The 18535-nt window shown below is 59.7% G+C and overlaps 1 protein-coding gene across 1 annotated transcript; it reads left to right on the top strand.

Annotated features, from left to right (window-relative positions):
- Positions 1–3455: 3455 nt before the first annotated feature.
- On the top strand, positions 3456–18025 carry LOC132317145 (maestro heat-like repeat-containing protein family member 2B). The gene is made up of 25 exons (XM_059818226.1): positions 3456–3459; positions 4269–4408; positions 5107–5229; positions 5758–5923; positions 6325–6423; positions 6914–7065; positions 7455–7598; positions 8399–8483; positions 8595–8708; positions 9175–9248; positions 9590–9709; positions 10800–10907; positions 11103–11262; positions 11641–11681; positions 11968–12109; positions 12833–12885; positions 13312–13419; positions 13626–13745; positions 13931–14053; positions 14879–15040; positions 15274–15396; positions 15713–15780; positions 16141–16276; positions 17276–17399; positions 18003–18025. Exons 1-25 carry the CDS (start codon positions 3456–3458, stop codon positions 18023–18025), a joined length of 2712 nt encoding a protein of 903 aa, XP_059674209.1.
- Positions 18026–18535: the final 510 nt, after the last annotated feature.

Below are 18535 nucleotides of genomic sequence, written 5' to 3'. Positions count from 1 at the left end.
CAGCTCTTGCCGGGAGCAGCATCCTCTCTTTTGTACCCAGCGGTGTTTTGCACCCAAACTAAGGAGCAAAGAAAGTTGCAATCAATGTCTGAGACCAGGCCAGCTCTGAAGAAGAGGGTGATGGGAATGCCTCGTGACTGAGGGCGCTCTGAGGAATAACCATGAGAAAACACTTGCTCCAAAACCTTGTCCAAACATCTATGTGACCCTTCTTTCTGATGGGACAGAGGAGTGACAAGAAAGGGAAAGATGCATCTGAAACCACACGCTGCCAGCAAGAGAAAGGCTTTCGGTGAAACTTAAGGCCCCAAGAGCCACCAAAGGAACGTGAGGACTTGGGAGGCCACAGAGACTCCATTTACCCAAGGAGAGCGGGGAATGGCACAGACAGGGACAAGGAAGTGCCCCAGCTCATTCAGAGGGAAGGGAAGAAAGGTGTCCACTGCACAGGAGTGTAAAATAATAAAAATAAAAAAAACCCACAGATGCAGAGAAAGACAAAGAGGAAAAAATACGGAAGCGCATCAAGCCCTCAGAGATAAGTTAAGAGGCACGATCAGAGAGAAGCAAAATAAGCCGTGCAACAGGGCAGAGCAGCTGAAGTCTCACAGGCATGGACAAACAGAAGGAAAGTATTTTGTAAGTCCCAGAAAAAGTGTATGATGGTGGTGGTACCAGGAAATGTACAGTAGGGGAAAAAGCAAAACAAGCAAGGTGATGATAACAAGGATTTACTAGAGAGCAGGAAACTTCCACCACCATTTTCCCTCCCCATTCCAGCAACTGTCCCGAGATATCTGGGCAGAGGTCACGCGGCCGGAGCTGTGGCTGTGTGAAGTTGTCTCTGGACACTGGACAAGGCTTTCACCTGGTCGTGCATAAAAGCCTTGAGGCATCAGATGGTCTCCTGCCTGCCCTGTGTACCATATAAACTGTGAGGAAGCAAATCAGTAAGCTGCCAAACTTTTGGAAGAAGACACCTCTCCTGTCTCCTCCAGAGCTCTCCGACTAGGCTATGATGAGAACTTCAGCACCAACAGTCACAGTGAGATTCCACCTCAATTGGCTCTTACCTCCAGAAGACAGCAGAAAAGGTTGTTGATGCAGGAAACCACCAGACTCAATTCCAATGCAGCCAAGATTCACACTGCGATCAGTTGGCCCCCCTACTCACAGGAATCCCTCAGCTCAGTCTCAAGCACACACAGCCCCATCTCCATCTCAGAAGAGATCTTTAAGCCCCCAAACAAACCACTGCCTCATCCCCACATGAGCGACCTGCCCTGATCCTCGTTCCTTTTCCCTCCCTCCCTGGCTGTACCACCCTGAACCGGTATTTCTCTCCCTCCTCACATAACCACACCATATCCAAACACAGTAATAATCTTGCATAGGAGAACCGTCTGCAGTGCCCAGGGACTGCTCTTCCCCAGTTGCAGCACAGTGCACCACAGTGTCATGGTGTCATCACTGATGTAGTGCTGCACACTATACAACAATCAGCAGAAAGCACAGGAGGTGTAAGTCTTTACAGGCTATTTTTTCTCCTTCACATATTCCCTTTAAATCATCTCTTCAACTCTTCCCAATAAGTATGTATCTTTTAAAGATAACAGCTTTATAACAGATTTGAAGAAGTGCTTTTCTCCAAAGCTTTTCTGCTGTTCATCTACATTAGGAAAAATGTCTTTACTGTGAGAATGGTGACACACTGGAATAAACTGCCCAGGGAAGTGGTGGGAGTCACCCTCACTGGAGGTGTTCAAGGAACGTGTGGATGTGGCATTGCGGGACATGGCTTAGTGGGCATGGCGGTGTGTGGTGTGTGTTGGGTTTTTTTGTTTGTTTTGGTTTGGGTTATTTGTTGATGGTTGGACTTGATGATCTTACAGGTCTTTTCCAACCTTGGTGATTCTGTGATTCTGTGTGTGTGTGTGTGATTTGTTGCTCATGTAATAAAAGAGTAAGCAAGTGTACCTAATTCCTCCTAACATGGGCATGACCAGGGTTCCCCCCACAGCCAAGGCCTAAAACTCACCACGGGGCGAAAGTGCGGGTGGACGGAGGAGTGGGTGGGTGCAGAGGCCGGACGGGCGTGGAGGCAGAAGGGGTCTCCAGCAGAAGCTGAGGGATGACTTTTCCCTGCTGTTGCAGCCACCTTTCTCCAGGAGCGGTCCGGGTCCTGGAAAGGCTGGAGCCGCATCAAGCAGGCTGGGACATATTCAAGCACGTCACTGAGACCAACAGGCAGCAGCAAGAGCTGCAGCGGCAGCCGCCCTGGTAAGTACCTCCAAACAGGGAAGGAGCTTCCCTTGGCTGCAGGGCCAGCCCGGGGCGGGGAAGAGGGGACTTCTCTGACACTCCTCGTGAGACAGAAGCAGGTTTTGGAGCCTGGCGTTGGACTGGAGCTCCCTGACGAGGAAGAGGGGCTTGCTGGGCACCTGAATTGGCTTTTTGTGGGGGACCTGGCTGGAGAGAGAGGGATCCCTCTGATGGCTGGCTCTGCCCTTTCCAACCCAGAGTGAAGAAGATACTTTGTAATGTGTGCACCTGGTATTTAGACATAAAATTACAGTTAAAAACTGTCTCCACTAACTAACAGTGAGGATTACCACAAGGTCAAAGTCTAGGAAAATAGAATAGAGTGCCAAAACTGTTTTAAGGCTGACCTGCCTCATTGTCATGTGAAACCCACACCTCCTAGCTAGAAAACACCCCCAACCCAAATAAGCCCTGTCCCTTCTGGGCATGCGTAGGGAATTAGAACTGTATCTGTAAGATGAAGTAAGAAAGGTACTAACCAATAGTTAGTTAAGGGGTAGGAGCAGTAGGCGTAACTAACTTTGTCACCTGTTTTAAATCCCTGTCATGATTTCAGCCCGGGGTGCATGCTGGCTGGAGAGATCCCCCACGCACCCGGTGCCGAATGCAGTAATGCCTGCTCTTTAATAGACCAGTGTGAAGGGGTTTCATTCCCGATTTCGGTGACACTGGCACTGAGGGAGGGAGCAGGAGGGCGCCCGACCGGGGCCGGGCTGCAGCAGGGCTGGGCTCAGCACCCTCCGCCTGTTCGTGCTGCGAGGCCTCAAGGCGAGGGCCCGCGCCTTCCCCTGAGAAGGCCCAGCACGGCCCGCAGGGCGGGATGGGCCAGGAGCAGCTGTGCCCCGAGGGCCCAGACAGGCTGGGCTGGGGCCCCCCATCAGTGCTGATGTTCTGGGCTGAAAATGGGAAAATGGGGAAAAACTGCCGTGCATGTTTACTGGAGGCTTGTGGCCTGATGCTCTCAGGCCCTGGGTGCCAGCGAGGCTTTCCAGATGGCTGAGTAACGCTGTGCGGCTGTGAGCGGTGGCACAAACTGCTCCGGTGGCCTCGGGTCCCTGGAGGGGGACGTGGATCGGGGACGGGGCTGGGAAGGGCTCTCGGGAGAAAGTCCTTGCTAGAACTGTTCGAGGACCATGAGTGAGTTCAAGTGATGGAGAATGGGGAAATCCTGCATTTCGGGGCCTGTGGGGATCCGCAGGGTGCTGCGTGTCTGGTCCCCGCCCCGCGGCGTGTCCCCAGCACGTGTCCCTGTGTCACAGCAGCCCTCTGTGAGGCGCCGCGCCCCGCACGGGTGTCACAGTGGGCAGGCTCTATATCTTCCCAAGGGGCTGGTGCTGCCCCAGTTTCTCATGGCGTTTGCAGGAGGAGGACCCAGAGAGAGCAGTGCGTCCATCTGGGGGATCCTGCTGCCCTGAGGAGGATGAGAGCACTCAGAGGTGAGGCGGTGGTGGGGGGCTGGGGGCTGATGCCTGCTGGGGGCTGCGTCCCCGTCACCTCTCATCCTGCTGCCAGGCACCTCCGAGAGGGCTCTGGCTCCATCCTCTCCCTGCCCTCCGTGGGGCATCTGGGGACTGCTCAAAGACGACCTGGCCTGGCCGACTCTTGTCGGGACTGCCCAGCCCCAGCCCTCCCAGCGCCTCCTTGCAGGGCCCCATGTCCATGTCCTGCCCAGCTCGGGGCCCCCGTGCTGGACTCGCTCTAGCGCATTGCTGCCATTCTGTCACTGGGGAGCCCAGAATGGATCCAGTCCCCCAGTGTGGTATTCCCAGTGCGGTCTTCCCAGTGCCGCAGTGAGGGGAAGACTCCCTTCCCTCGTCCCACTGACTGCCCTCTTGCCAGTACAGCCCAGCACGGGCTGTTAGTGCTGGGAGAGGCTGGGAAGATCCTCCCCCCTCCCTGGTGCAAAGCCCTGCAGCCAGCAAAACCATTTCTTTCTTTTCTTCCAGCTCTCTGCCCGTGCTTTGGTTCTCAGTCCAGACCTGCACATCCTGAGAATGGAGGCAGGGCAAAGAAGGCTGTCCCTAAAGCCGTCACTACCTTTGTGGCTAGCGGGGCTTCTCTGCTAAAGCGGCTGCAAGACCATGAGGTGAGACAAGGGGGCTCGAGGGCTCCCCTCCAAGCCCTTGACTTCCCCAGGTGCCGTGGCAGAGGGGGATCTCGCCTGATGGCACCTCTGCCCTCCTGCAGGCGCTTCGTCCCCAAGCGCCGATCCTGCCGCTCCAGCTGGACTAATGCCACTGCTCCCTCCCTCCTTTCCCTGGGAGCTTGCAGTGCTCTCCTGGACAAGGCAAAGCCTCTGGCATAAATCCCAGCATCTCTCCAGCACCTTTGCCCAAGTGCTCAAGGCCCCACCTTAGCTTTGGTTCCAGAACTGTCCCAGCGCCTGGGCTCCTGCCTGTGCGAGGGGAGCGACACTGTGCCCCAAGGTGCAGGGAGTTCATGGCTCCCCCTCCTCAGGGACTGGTCTCATTCCCACATCTTCCCCTTCCTCGCCTGGCACTGTCCGTCTGACCTCCACCGTCCCCCATCCTCAGGAACGACTTCCTAGGCTCCCACATGGCCTTTTACCCTGGTGGAATCAACCTCCCTGTCTGGCTCTCTGGTAGTGTCAGAGGTGCCGTGGAAGATCTTGCCGTTCCCCATGGCTGTCCTGACCGATGCTTGCAGCTTGTACCTCGTGCCCATGGCAGAGAGATGATTTGGGGGGCAGTAGGTCTCTCTCGTGGGTCCCTGGCAACGAGGGCAAAGCAAGTCCCATCACTCCCATGTGTGGTCTGTCCCCAGGGTGACCGAGTGGAGACATACCGGGAGCTGGAGAGCTTCTTGCAAGGAGACGATGGCAGTTTGCAGAGCGGTGTCGTGAACCGCCTGATAGCAGAGGTGTCCAGTGACATGCGAGCAGCCCAGGTGAGCTTGTTCTCTTTCAAGGCCGCCAAAGCAGCCTGCCTCTGGCCCTGGTTTTTGGGGAAATCCAGAGCAGCACAGAGATGTTCCTCAACTATTCAGACCCAGTGGAGGTCCGAAGGGGACTCCTCCTTATAGGGAATTTGAAGAGGAGATGCAGAGAGTAGTGCAGAGAGGTGGACGTGGGGCTGTTTCTAACTGAGCGAGAGCTGGGTTCAAGCTCACTTGAGGAACAGCCCTGGGAACCCAGCAGCCCCGTGGAGAGGCCCCAGGGGGTCCTTGAGTCTGTGACAGTTTGTTCCTGGCATCTCTGCAGAGAGGGAGAGAAGGCAGCAGCACAGGGCTGTGCTAGGGAAAAGCCTCCCTGGTCTCACCGGGGAGCTGCTCGCCTACCCCAGGGTACAAGAGGCAGCAGGCGCCCGGCCTGAGCAAACTGCCCCGTGGGGTCTTGCAGGGGAGACAGGGACATTCAGCCTGTCCGAGTGCCTCAGCCTTTTTCTCGGGAGTGTTTAACTTGTGGCACTTTTTCAGGGTGTGACAGATGATGTGAAGATGGCTGCTAGCGACGTCCTGGTGGCTCTGGCCCGCTCCCGCTTCCACTTTGTCATGTCTGAGCTCCAGAGCCACCTGAAGGCCATGGGGAAGGTCCCTGATGAGATCGTGCTCCTCACCTTGGGCAAAATGGCCCGCAGCTACGGTACGGCACCCTGGGCCTCTTGGTTTGGGTAGGGGTCTGTGATAACGGGGAGAAAGCACCCTCCCCCTTCCTGAAGGCTCTGTGTTGAACTGGGGGGCTATGAAGTCGCCAGCCTCCTTGCTCTGTGCCAGGGCTGGCCGGCAGCTCTGCCTTACTAGCCCAGTCCTGGTTCCTGGAGGGTGGGAACCCACTGGAGACAAACCTGTAGGGTCTCTGCCCCGCACTGTCCTCCCCATGTCCCTAAAGGGCTTTCCTGTGTCCCCCTTGGGGAAGGCAGCCCTCCCCACACCCTCTGGCATGTCCCGCATGGCCCAGCAGCCCCAGCCTTGCCAGGGATCGACCCCGGTCTCCCGTGTCTCTCACTGACCCTCTCGGTCCCTCTGTCCCTGCCTTCTCTGCAGCCCTGCGGTGCATCCCCTTCGTGGGAATGACGCTGCTTGCCCTGCGTGCCATGCTGAGCCAGGTGGGGAGTGGCCGGATCCTGCGGGCTGTCTGCAGCGGTGAGTGTCGGCTCCTTAGCTGGGGTCCCAGGGTCAGGGGCTGGGGTGGCCGTTGATGCCTCCATGTGATCTCAGAGGGAACATGGCAGGAGTCAGCCCACAGCGAGGTCAGGCCTTGGCGATCCCAAACCGCTGTGAGTGTGCAGAAGGAGCGGGAGAAGCCCCGGAGGTTTCTGTGGGCAGGACGCGACGGTGCTGCACAGGGGAACTCCTGGGTCTCTTCCCATGGCTTCTGTTCCCCTGTTTCCCCTGGGAAATACTGGAGGGGAACAGGCCATTGAGGAGGAAAAGGATGGGGAGGAGGAGAGAAACAGCGGGGTGTTTGAAACCAGACACCTCAAGGGCACAGCTTGGCCTCAGATGCAGATCTGGTCCTGGGCTGAGCCCTGCCGAGCCTGGGACCGTCCTTAGAGCAGGCTTGGGTGAGGGTGCAAGGTACCGTCCCTGCTGCAGACTCTCATGTGCTGCCCTTCCCTTTCTCCTGGTGCAGTTCTGGAGCAATGGTCAAAAGGGGTCAATACATACTTCGGCAGCCGGGAGCAATGCCCCTTCCCTCGCAACGGGGAAGCGCAGCTCTGTGAAGACATTTACCCAGTCTTCCGTTACGCGCTGGTAAATTGGCTGGGCTGCGAGGAAGAAGAGGTAAGAAGTGCTGCTTTCCACACCTGGGGCCACAGCGGGGATGTCCACGTTGGTGGGTCTGTCTGTGGCTGGTGGGGTGCGAGCAGAGGGGTGAGGGGAGGGAGCAGTCTGAATGAGAAAGCATCCCAGGCCGGGAGCCTGCTGTCACTGTGCCTGGGGCTGGAGGCTCTCTGGCAGGAAGCAGCCGAGTCCTGGGGCCTTTCTGCAGGGAGGGCTGGGGTGCGAGCGTGGGGAACTGCTCTCTCTCCTCTGGAGTGAGCCCTTCTGCTGCAGGGCAGAAGGGAAAGGGAAACCCCTCCCAGTGGGAAGGGCAGACTGGTGTGCAGGCGATGCTGAGTGCTAGGCAGACCTTCAGCCCTCCAAGCAGAGCCTCTCCCTTCCCTCTTCAGGACAAGCAGGCTGTGCTCAGGGCGGTGGCTGCCATGATGGAGGTCCTGCTGCGTGAGGAGCAGCACCGCGAGCATGCCTGGGAGCAGCTCCTCTGGCTGCTGCACCAATCTGAGGAGGTCCGAGACACCTCCCGGGTCAACAAGGTGAGGTGTTGCGCAGGGCCCGGCGTGGCTGCTGGGGTGGGTCTGCGCGAGTGCCACGAGGCACTGGGGAGCTGTGGGGTGCCAGGAGGAGCTGGGAAGGCCTTAGAGAAGGAACAGGGAGGGGGAGAGCAGAGGAGGCCTGAGACTTCCCCGCACTCTTTGGGCAAGAAAAGAGAAATGCGGGGAGGGGCCAGAAGGGAGGCAAGAGTCCCCGGGGCTCGTCTTCTCAGTAAGGGAGGCATTGCCATCTCTGTAGGGCTCTGTGTGTGGGAAGAGCTTTGCCCTAATGCCCAGGGCTGTGTCCAGTCCCGTCCAGTGAGGGCTGAGGTCTGATGAGTGGGAAGTGCCGGGAAACGGAGTTGTCAACAGCGGGCTCTGTTCAGAGGAAAGAGACCCTGCTGATGCTGCTCTGAGGGGAGGGCAAACAAGAAGCCCCATCCAGGAGGGTTTGTGGTTTTCCCTGGGAGCTGCTGTTAGGGACTCCCCTTCTCCCAGATGTGCTGGATTTCTCCCTTCCCAGGTGCCTTTAAGTAGCTTTAGCCTCCGCTTCCTCCCCCGTTGTCTCACAGACCTTCCTGCAGGCCAGGAACATGGCAGGATTTGTGAGACAGGTGCCATGTAGGTTCCTTAAGGCTGCAGGAGGCCTGATCCTGGCTGTTCGGAATGGGCCTGAGCGGCAGCCCTGTTCCCACAGTGATTTCCCTCTCAGCCAAGTCGCAGCAGGACTCTGGGAGAGGAGGGCAGAGAGCACCCTTTCTTTTCAGTCCCCCTCAATGCTGATGCAGATTTCTTTAAAACAGACCTTGTTCCCACAGCTCCCTGACGTGACCAAAGAGCCTGGCCTGGCCCCTAAGGCAGAACTTCCCCGCTGCATCGCGCTGCAGGGTAAGGAGAGGAGACTGGGCGATCCCCCGTCGTGCTGTGGCGGCTCTCTCCCTGTCCTCGGCAGTCAGAGGCAGCTGCCTGCTAGTGCAGAATGCGATTTCTTCCCTGCAGCACGAATATGCCCTGAGGAGACGGGCATGTTTCTGCACTCCCCGGAGAGCGGTGGGAGCAAGGCCGGTCGCGTGGCAGCCCTGGGCCTGCTGGGAGCGCTGGCCCACTCTGACGGTCAGTGCCATGGGCAGGGACAGAAGGCAGGGGTTGGGGCTGCTGGGCTGAGAGCAGGAACGGGATGAAAGCGGTGCACCTGCACCCAAAAGGAGCTGCAAAGAGCGGGTCCCCCAGCCGAGCTGATGCCCTTGTGACAGGGCTCGAGCTCTCCTCCAGCAATTAGAAATGGTGGCACACCAGGGATGATGCTCCAAGCTCAGTAACACGGGCGGGTGGACTGGTGTGCACAGGAGCTGCTTGTACCCAAGTCATTTCTCACGTGCTCTGTGTTACCATATTACCATAGCTTTCAGTCCCTATAAAACAGCTGTGCCTCTGGAAATGGAGTCGCTCTGGCTACGCCCCTGCCTCTTGTGAAGTCAGAGTCAGGCCCCGCTTTTCTGTCCCATTGGTGTGCGAAAAACTTGGAAGCTTCTGCCATTGGGGCTCTGCCTCAATGCACACCTCTCCATATCTCTTCCAGCACCTGCAGTGAGAGAGAAGCTGCCCCAGGTGATGGAGGCCATGGGGTCAGTGTGCAATGACCCCAGTGCCCAGGTGAGCTGGTTTGGGAAGGGACAGTGCCACCAGGGGAGGCAGAGGAAGCCTTTCCCTCAGGGCAGAGCTGGGGTGCCTGGGGAAGTGCTGGCGCATTGCCCAGGCAGTGGGTGATGGCTCCTCCCCGGGGAGAGCTGGCAGAGTGGAGCAGGGAGGTCGCTGTGCTCGCTGGGGCAAATGCCCATCCAGCCTGGTGCTAAAGCCCAGCCCTGATGGCAGGAGCGAAAGCTTCTGCCGTGCGCTTGTCATCTCTCCGCGAGCCACAAAGGCTGCCCCCAAGCAAAGGCGGCTTCCCTTTGGGTTTTGAACAGGAGGACCGTAACCACGCTCTCCCCTGGCAGGTGCGGAGGGCAGTTCTGGAGTTCATCCGGGAGCTGCTCAGCTCCGGCTCCCAGAGCTGCTGGGCATGGGATGTGGTGGGGCACATCTTCAGCGAGTTCAGCCGGACCTCAGGCAGACTGGTAAGGGCAGAGCAGGACACCTGGGGCTTCCAGCGGTGCCTGGCCTGTGCTGAGAGCTTCTGCAGGCATCCTTGAGCATGGAGAGCTCCACGCTGCAGGGCCATCAGCACCGGCGCTGCCATTGGAATGACCTGCAAATGGCTGTTCCTCGTGTGTGTTCCTCGTGTGTGTTCCTCGTGTGTGTTGCTCGTGTGTGTGTGTGTGTGTGTGTGTTCGTGTTCGTGTTCGCTGATGTTGGTGGAGATGTCAGTGAATGATGAGGGTTTGCCCCCGGGCGTGCCACCTGGGACTGTGGGGCTGCCTGCACACCCCACAGGCTGAGCTGTGCCCACAGACACCTTCAGCAAAGCTGCCTTGCAAAGGGAGGGGTCCTCTAGGGACAGGACATCCTCCATCCTTAAGTGCTCACAGAGAATCAGCAAAACACAGCCACTGCAGCCAGATGGGCCTGGCTAGAGGATCTTTCTGTGGTGGTCTCATACTCTGGCCCTCCAGAGCATGCCCTGCCCATCCAATAGCAGTCTGGGGACCCGCATCCCTTCTGGCAAGGGGACAGGCCGTCTGGCAGTCCCTTTGGTGAGTGTTTCCAGCTGGGTGCCCAGGAGATGAAGGATGGGCATGGCTGAGCCTTTTGCTGACTTGCTGAGGATCTTCCCTCTGGCTAGAGCCTCCCTCCAACCAGGGGATCTGTGGGTGTTGCTTTGCTCCAGGGCTCGGGGAGGCTCTGCTTTGGGAGCAGAGCAAAGGAAAGAGCCAGGTTCTCCTCCACATCTGTCGGGCTGGGCATGCTGCTGCCAGGGCTGGCATCGAGCACAGCCCTGCTGAAGGGCACGTTCCTCACCATGGCACGACAGCAGCATTTGGGCCCTGGGGGACCGTGCAGACAAGCAGTGTCTCTTTCTGCTCCCAGGCTTCCTAGTCCTTCCCAGGGTCTGGGAAGTGGTTCCTGAGCTGGGTCTGGCCATTCTTGTCCTCCTCCTGGAGGTCAGTGCTCCTGGGAGGTTGGCGCAGGAGCACTGGTGAGGCCATGCCTGAGCCTTGTCGGTCAGGAGCTGAGAGTAACAGGGGTTTTGCCAACTCTGTCTTACAGGTGGCAGGAGGCCTTTTTGCCTGGGTAACACCGGAGGAAGGAGCTCTTCGAGCCCTGTGTGTGGACATCCTGGGCTCGCTGGACGTCTCTCTGAGAGGGATGACCAAAGTAAGTCACCCTGTGCCCTGCTGCTGTGGCCACTTCTTGCCTTCAGGACATTTTTCCTCGTGCTTCCCCATGCTGTGAACCTCTCCCCTCACATGTGCTGAAGCACACAAGACTCAGGGAACCGCAGACTGTCATTTTTGTCTTTGAGCTGAATAGAAATGCTGATGTGGTGAATTGTCTGGTTCTTCTCTGCAGCTCCTGTGGCCGAGGCTGCTGCAGTATGTGGTGCCAGCGCAGTACAGCGGCATGCTGATCCCGCTCTCCCGCTGTCTCCGAGCCCTAGTTGAGAGACGGGAGAGTGCAGGGTGTGAAGAAGGCGAGGAGGAGCCTGACGCCGTGGACTCCCAGGAGCAAGGTAGAAGCTAATGGGTTCAGCCAGGGGCTTGGCCAGTCTGTGTCTACATGCACCCTGCCAGCCCACAGCAGAAGCCTGGGAGAACCAAAGGGCGGAGCCAGGCTCTGCTGCTGGGCACGAGGGGCTCTGCCCTGCATTGCCCCTTGCCCAGCGCAGAGGCCTGCCTCTCCTGCTCGCAGCACTCTCCTGGCGAGCTGGGGCTTGTTCCTGGCCATGCTGGAGCTGCCTTCGTCCCGTGCTGGGCAGCCCTGGGGATTTCTCCCGGGTCAATGCCATGGCAGCACAGCTGCTCTCAGCCCTGTGCGGGGCATCGGAGGCGCGATGGGCAGGGCATGGCAGGGGCTCGTTGGCTCACCCAGCCTTTCTTCCTCCCCACAGCCCGGCTGCCGGCTCCCCAGGCCCTGCTGGCTCGACTGCTGGTGAGTAGTGGGGCCCGGGGGAAAGAGCTTTTCTGGCCAGGGGTGGTGGGGGAGCCCAGGGCAGAGATGCTGTTGAGGCCAGTGCCGGGATCCCCCAAGGAGGAGGCAGTGTGCCTGAGACTGCCTGGGCCTGTCCGGTATCCCACTCCTTTCTTGGGGCTAGCAGCACCCCGGGTGCAGGAGCGGCATCGAGCTCCCTCCATCCCTCCATCCCTCCCTCCCTCCCTCCCGGGAAAAACTGCAGCTCTGGTGGCAGGAGCGACCCTTCTCTCCTGCCCTCGCCTAGGTGGTGGCAGCAGCTCCTCACAAGAGCGGCGAACGTGCAGTCGCTGCCTTGCAGCTGCTGCAGGCCCTGCATGGCAGGATACACCGAGCCTTGGGGGTGGTGTGGACTACCGAGATCCCCCTCCTGCTGCAGTACTTGGAAGGTAAAGTGCGGGTGGGGAGGGAGAGGCTGGGGGGAGGGAAGGGGGTCAGGAAAATGCAGCTTCCCAGCGTGACGGAGGAGAATTGTCCCCAGTTCCCCAGCACTTGCTCTGCAGCCTTTCCCCTTCCAGGGAGCCAAAGCTGAGGCTGGGGGCAGCTGTCCCCCACTGTCGATTTGGCCCAGGGGATGGATGGGGCTGTTGATGTCCTTTTGGAGGGCAGGTCTTGGCGGCACCCCCATGTCCTGGCCGGGACGGTGTTTGGGGGAGGGACAGGACTGGTGCTCCTGGAGGGGGTGCTGCCCCTGGTTTTGGAGAACCAAGTTGCCAGGCCAGGCCAGGTTTGCAGCAGCTGTCCTTGGCAATAGCCTGGGAGAAAAGCTGCAAATGGGCAGAAAGTGGTGGGTCATTAAGGAGAAAATGTGTGTTGCCAGTGCACGCTGGCACGCAGTGGTCGGAGTTGTTCTGGGCGCTGCAGTGAAGCAGTGGGGATCTGCCATGGACAGCACGTCCTTGCCCAGCTTGAATCAGTGGCCCTGACAAATGTTCCTGGGATCCCTCCTGTGTCTTTGGCCTCACAAGGGCTTTGGTGTAGGTGCTTGTAGGCCCTTTCTAGTGTGATGGCCTGGGAATGTTGGGAGGTCTGACCGCAAAGGAGACCACAGGGCTTGTCTTTGGTGTGAGCTTAAATAGCAGCGAGGGCTTTTGCTTCCTCTTGCTTTCTAGGGAAAACCAAGAGGTCCCTGGACTCTGCAGAGTGGGAGCATCATGTGCTCGAGGTACAGCTTCCTTGGGGGGTGTCACAAATAGAGGGGGAGAAGAGGGAACAGACAAAGTTGTGGGAGGAAGCTCGGGGCTGCCTGTGTAGGCAGCAGGAGGTTGGGGCACCTCCTGAGTGCCCTGTGCCTCCCCCCGCAGTAGGTGCCTGCCCACTCAGAGGAGCTGCTGTCTGCGCACGTGCCACGGCTGATGGCTAATGCCCTCTATCGCTGTGGCACACGCCTTAGCACTGCCTCCTCCTCTATGTCTGGCATGCCGGGGGGGTCTCGCCTGAGGTGTTAGGAGAAGAGGGAGGCTGGTGAAAAGAGGGCTGGGTGGGGCAGGGGAAGAGTCTGCCGTTCCCAGTAGTGTCCCGGGACATGCGAGCGTAGAAAGGATCCTGGCCAAGGGCAGGGGAACACTCGCTTCCTCTCTGTTCCCCACAGTTCCTGCGAGCGTCGCTGGAGCCCATCGAGGACAGGGCCTGGACCATGGGCCTGAGCCAGGAGCTGAGCCAGCAGCTGGGCAGCTCTGCCCCCGGCTCCTGGGAGAAGGTGTGTCTCCTGCCCCGCGCCAGGGCTGGGGCTCTGCCCACGCAGGCGGTTTTCATTGCTTCCCCTTCTCTTGCCCCCAAAATGTGCCTCCCTGGGCTACTCCAGTGGCTGGCTACCACCAGGGGTGGTCGGGTCTGTCTGGGGCCAGACCTTTCCTGACAGGTCGGGCCATGAGCACATCTCAGACGTGGCCTCTTCTCTTGCAGCTTTTCCTGTACAAGGCCCTTGGAACAGTGCTGGCAGCTTGTCAGGATCTCAGACATGTCCAAGGGCAGGTGCTGAGGTTCCTGCAGGAGACAAGCTTTGTGCAGCTGTCTGAAGCCCAGGTGAGGTGATGTTCATGTCCTGCGCATCCCCTGCCTGTTCCTGGGGGAGAGGCAGGGCTGCTCCAGACCTCGATTTCCCCCTTGCTGCCATTTCCCCCTTGCCGCAATGTCCTGCCTGGCCGTTGTTGCTGGCCATGGCCGAGTGCCTGGGCTGGAGCCAACTCCCTGTTTCTCTGTGGTTGCAGGGAATGATTTCTGTTGTGTCCCACACGGCTGAGAGCCACTTCCATCTGGTCTTGGACACGGTGACCATGTTCTCCACCGCTTTCACCAGAGGCTGGTTTTATCGGACTTCCATGGGCTGGAAGGTAAAGGAGCCAGGGTTTCCCTGTTTGGCTTTCCTTTTTTGGCCTTCTTTCACTTCTACACCTGCAGCAGCCAAATTGTGGCAGCTGCCTTTAGATAAGCATTCGTGTAAGAGCTACCCGAGACCTGTGTTTCAGAGGGGACGTCCTGGCATTGGGGCCCCTGAGGTGTCTTTGGGGAGGAGGGGGTTTGACACCAGGTGGATCAGAGACACCCAGCTGGGGCAGCTGCAGCGGTTGCTTGCTTGCAGCCACCTTGCCCCTGACTTAACTTCAGCAGGAGCTGGCGACAAGGGGGTGGGCACGGTGCGACACTCTGACCCTTCCCCAAAGCTGAGGGCCAAGAGCAGGAGCCTGGTGAAGTCTCGCTGGCTCTGCTCCCCACCTGGGGGCTGTGGGGAAGCCTTTCAGGTCAGGGCAGGGCCCTACAGAGAGAGCGGTGCAGCCTGGCCTGGGGAGGTGAGCAGAGTGGGCTCATCTGCACCCCTGATGCGCACAGGCTGCGTGTCTGAGCAGGACCGTGGCAGGCTCTGTCAGATACCTTTCCACAGAAAGGTTCCAGGCAGCTCCTCGACCTCTCAAATCAGTGGTAAAAGAGCCAGCAGTGTGTGATGCTGGCTGCCCCTCGTCCCCATCCCCATGCGAGATCCCAAGCTGTGGGATGGGAACAACTTCTGGCCCTGGAGCTCGCAGCTCGAGGAGTGGCTTGGGGAGCTGCTGGGAGGTGCCCAGGGAAACAAGGAGCTGGTGAGGGTGCGGGGCAGGGCCTGCTGCAGGAGCCTGCCAGAGTCCCGGGGCTGACCTCTTGGGGCGTCTCTGTTGACACAGGTCCAGCGGTGGCAGAAGATGGAGAGCGCCCAGGCCATTCGTGCTGCTCTGATGCGCACCTACAGCGGCATTGCGCTGCGTGCCCCCAAGGAGCAGCTGCTCACCCGCGTGGATAAAGAAATCGTGGGCAACATCCTGCGGCTCTCCAGAGCTAAACAGAGGGTAGGAGCATGGGGCGCGCAGGGCAGGGATGCGCCAGGGCAGGGTGTCCCAGCTCCAGCCCCTTGGGGCTGGGGTGTACCGAGATGGTCCGTCTCTTTCTAAAGATCTCCCAAGGAAGGGTTTGTCCTCAACGTCCAGATCCAGCCCCCCATGGGTTTCCCCTGCCCATGCTCTTCTTCCACCTCTCAGCCCTTCAAAGAGTTGAAGGGGTGCTTTGCTGTCTTTGGCCTCAGGACTTGCAGCTCAAGCTCGCCCTGGTGCAGAGCATCACCGAGGTCAGCTGTGCCATCCAGGCTGTGGGCGACTGCGGCAGCTTTGAGCTGTCCTTAAAGCAGGAGGCAACGTGGACCTTGCTGGTGAGTGCCTGTAGCCGGGGCGGTCGCACAGGGGAGTTTAGGGCTGTGCCATCGGACTCCTTACCCCAGAGGCACGATGGTCTCTGGGCTTCACGTGAGCTCCTGGAGCTGTGTCCGGAGCTGGTGGGGCTCCTGAGTGCTGGTGCTGGGTGGCTGTGGTTGGGGAGCAGGGTCCCTTCTGCGGTGCCTTTGGGGATGCGTGGGGGTGACGGGGCAGTGTCTGCCCAGGCCTGGCAGCAGAACGTGTCCCCAGGGGAGGCGGGAGGGCCGTCCCGTGCCCCTGCCAACTCTGTGCTTCTCTCTCTGGGACTTGCAGGACTGGATCAAGGGGGAGCCCTGGGACTCCCTGGTGTATGGAGTGTTCCAGGCCCTGGAGGAGTTGAGGTGAGGTCTGTTCCCCGGGCTGTGGGGACTCCCAGTGTGCCCCATCCCAGCTGGCTGGGGCAGCCCCAGTGGCCTTGAGCATGGGGCCGGGAGCTGCTGGGGCTGTGGAGTGGGAGGGTGTCCCCCATGTCGGGTGTCTCCCCCAGGAAGGGAGCCCCCGGGGTTGCTTAACCTGGGGGCAGGGGTTTGCCTGCTGCCTGGGAGGAGGCAGGAATTGCTGGCGCTGAAGGCAGTGCTCGCTGGCGTGGGCGGGGGTGTTGGATTTGGGGCCCTCGATTAGGAGGAACCCAGGTGTGGTTTGAGCCACTCTGGAGACAGTAAATCTCCTTTGTGTTTTCTCTTCCTTTTTCCTCTGGCCAGCAAGCTGAGGCCACCTCTGAGGCGGCAGGAAAATCGCAAGCTGCTGTCAGTGTGCTGCCAGACTGTCTTGTCCTGTCCTTCCGAGGACCAGATGAAAAAGGGCAGGAAGACAGTGAGGGCAGCTGTGAACATGCAGGTACCCGCCGGCCAGTGCCTGCCCACCCCTGGGTCAGGATCCCCCCTCAGTGCGCCCCGGCAGCCCCCATGATGCAGAACCTCAGCTCTGCTTTCCTGCTTTCAGCTTCTGCACAGGAGATGCTTGGAAGATCTGGGCCATCTCCTAGAAACCTTTCTGGAGGCAGAGGTGACCTCTGCCTGCTTTGATGACGTGGTCCATGTGAGTAGCCGTGCGGCAAGAGGGAAAGTGTTGCAGGGGCAGAGAGTGGAGGCCTTAGAGGGTGTTAGGAGGTGGATACCTTTCCTGCGGGAACGTGGGGCTTTGGCTCCTTGCTCTGAGGCTGTGTGTCTGGCCGGGGCCAGGGGCTGAGCTGGGAGACGGGAGCGCCCGGCCACTGCAGCCTCAGGCCAGGCAGAGCAGTGGGCCCTGATGGAGGGAAAGCCCAGAGCCAGCCCTGAGCTGGCTGAGAGCAGCCTGGAGGAAGGCTGGAGTGGGGAGACGCTGGCAGGGTAGCAACAGCGGGCTCAGGGCAGAGGCGGCTGGAGGGAGCGAGGCGGTGGAGGCAGCAGTGCCAGTGCTCGGTGGGGCTGGGGATGGCACTGGGAAGGGGCCAGAGAAGGAGGGAGTTGGAGAGGGATCTCGGGGAGAGAAAGATGCCTGTTGTGAGAGAGATGCACCCTGCCTCAGGTCCTGAAGGGCTGGCTCACCTCAGCCAAAGAATGGGAGCGGGAGAGAGCCCTGCAGGTTTGCACCCACGTGCTGGGAGTTTGCAAGGAGCGATTCGAGCTCATGGTGAGTAGAGCCCCCTCGCGTGCCCTGGCGCCCTTTTCCCACCATTCATGGCCCCAGAAGGGAGCCCTGCCCAACTGGGTGCTGGGTTTTGGGGCTCCAGGGATTACGGGGCAGCCCTTCTGCCTGCCCCTCTGCCCGGTCGCTGCTCAGGGAGCAGGATGGGCGATAGAGGGGAGTGGGTGCTGGGGCTGCCTGCGACCCTTTTCCTGCTGCTCTCCCCTGCAGAGAGGACGTCCTTGCAAGCGGTTCGGCTCCCTGGTGGGATTGCTGGCGACTCTGACCAGCGACTGCCTGGCCACGTCCCGCCAGAGGGCATGGGTCTGCCTTGGCTACCTTCTCCAAATGCAAGGTGAGGAGAGCGGGCGCTTCCCAGACTTGCTCAGCCTGATCCTCCCTCCCTTCCCAGCCTGGCACCGCTGGGATCCTGCAGGGCCAGGCCCTGTCCCCAGGAGGGAAGGGGGAGGCAACATGCTTGGCTGGTTTTGTGTCCCCACCCTGTTAGCCCTCTGCCTCCCTGGCCATCTCAGGAAGGATCCCTGGGAGAGGGTCGCTGAGGCCCACCTCCGCAGCGCATGTGTGCGGTTGGTCGGTGCCATCCCCCACTGCTGTCTGAGAGCAGGACATTGCCACCAATGCTGGGGACTGTCCCCCTCCATGTCTGCCCCCCTCCACGTTCCAGGAGAGACAGAGGGTGGTCAGACAACTCGCTCGGATGAGGCCCCTGACATTCCAGAGGGTGCCTTCCCCCTTGCTCCCTGCCTTGAGCCTGGAGAGACAGGCAGCTCCCCAGGCAAACTATCCAAACTCATCGCCGCCAGGGAAGAACTCTCCTGCCGAGCACAAGAGAGGAAACCAATTTGCTGCCCAGAGCAAACTGGGCAGGGAAGAGGGATCTGAACTGCAGGCCCAGGGCGTGCCGCAAAGGGTTGTGTTTGAACCGTTTCCTCTTCAGGCAGCAGGGTCTGCCTGTGCTGAGGCAGTCACGGGGAGGTTTCCTGCCTCCCAGAGACGATGGTGGCCTGTGTGGGAATAGGGGACACAGCTGCTGGGATCAGAGGCCAGTAGCTGCTGAAACCCTGAAGCCCCAACAAATGGTTGAAGGAGGAAGAGGGCTCTTTCCAGCCTGGGATTTGTCAGCCATTTATCAGCTTGGGAAATCCTGCTGCACCGAGTTCAGGAGGGCCCTGGGTTTCCCTATGGCTTTCACTGCCACCCCCTGCGTTCTCCTTTAGCAGTATCTAGGGCCAGAGGTTGCCTTTCTGTGGGCGTGACTCCCCTTTTCTCCTGGTGTTTGTTCCAGCCAGGACCATGGAGGTGGTGCCTCAGGCAGATGAGATCAGGTGCCTTGGTGAGGAGCTGAACAGCCCAGACACCGTGCAGACCTGTGCCAAAATAGCAAAGGTAACTGGCCCCAAAAGAGCGGGGTGGGGGCCCAGCTCCTGGGCTCCTGCACGTCTCCCTGCTCCCCTCCAGCATCCCTCGCTG

Source organism: Gavia stellata, chromosome 5 (genome assembly GCF_030936135.1).
Source record: "Gavia stellata isolate bGavSte3 chromosome 5, bGavSte3.hap2, whole genome shotgun sequence".
Lineage (NCBI taxonomy): Eukaryota > Metazoa > Chordata > Aves > Gaviiformes > Gaviidae > Gavia > Gavia stellata.
The sequence above is the reverse complement of the archived record's forward strand: the minus strand, read 5'-3'. Positions and strand labels throughout refer to the sequence as shown.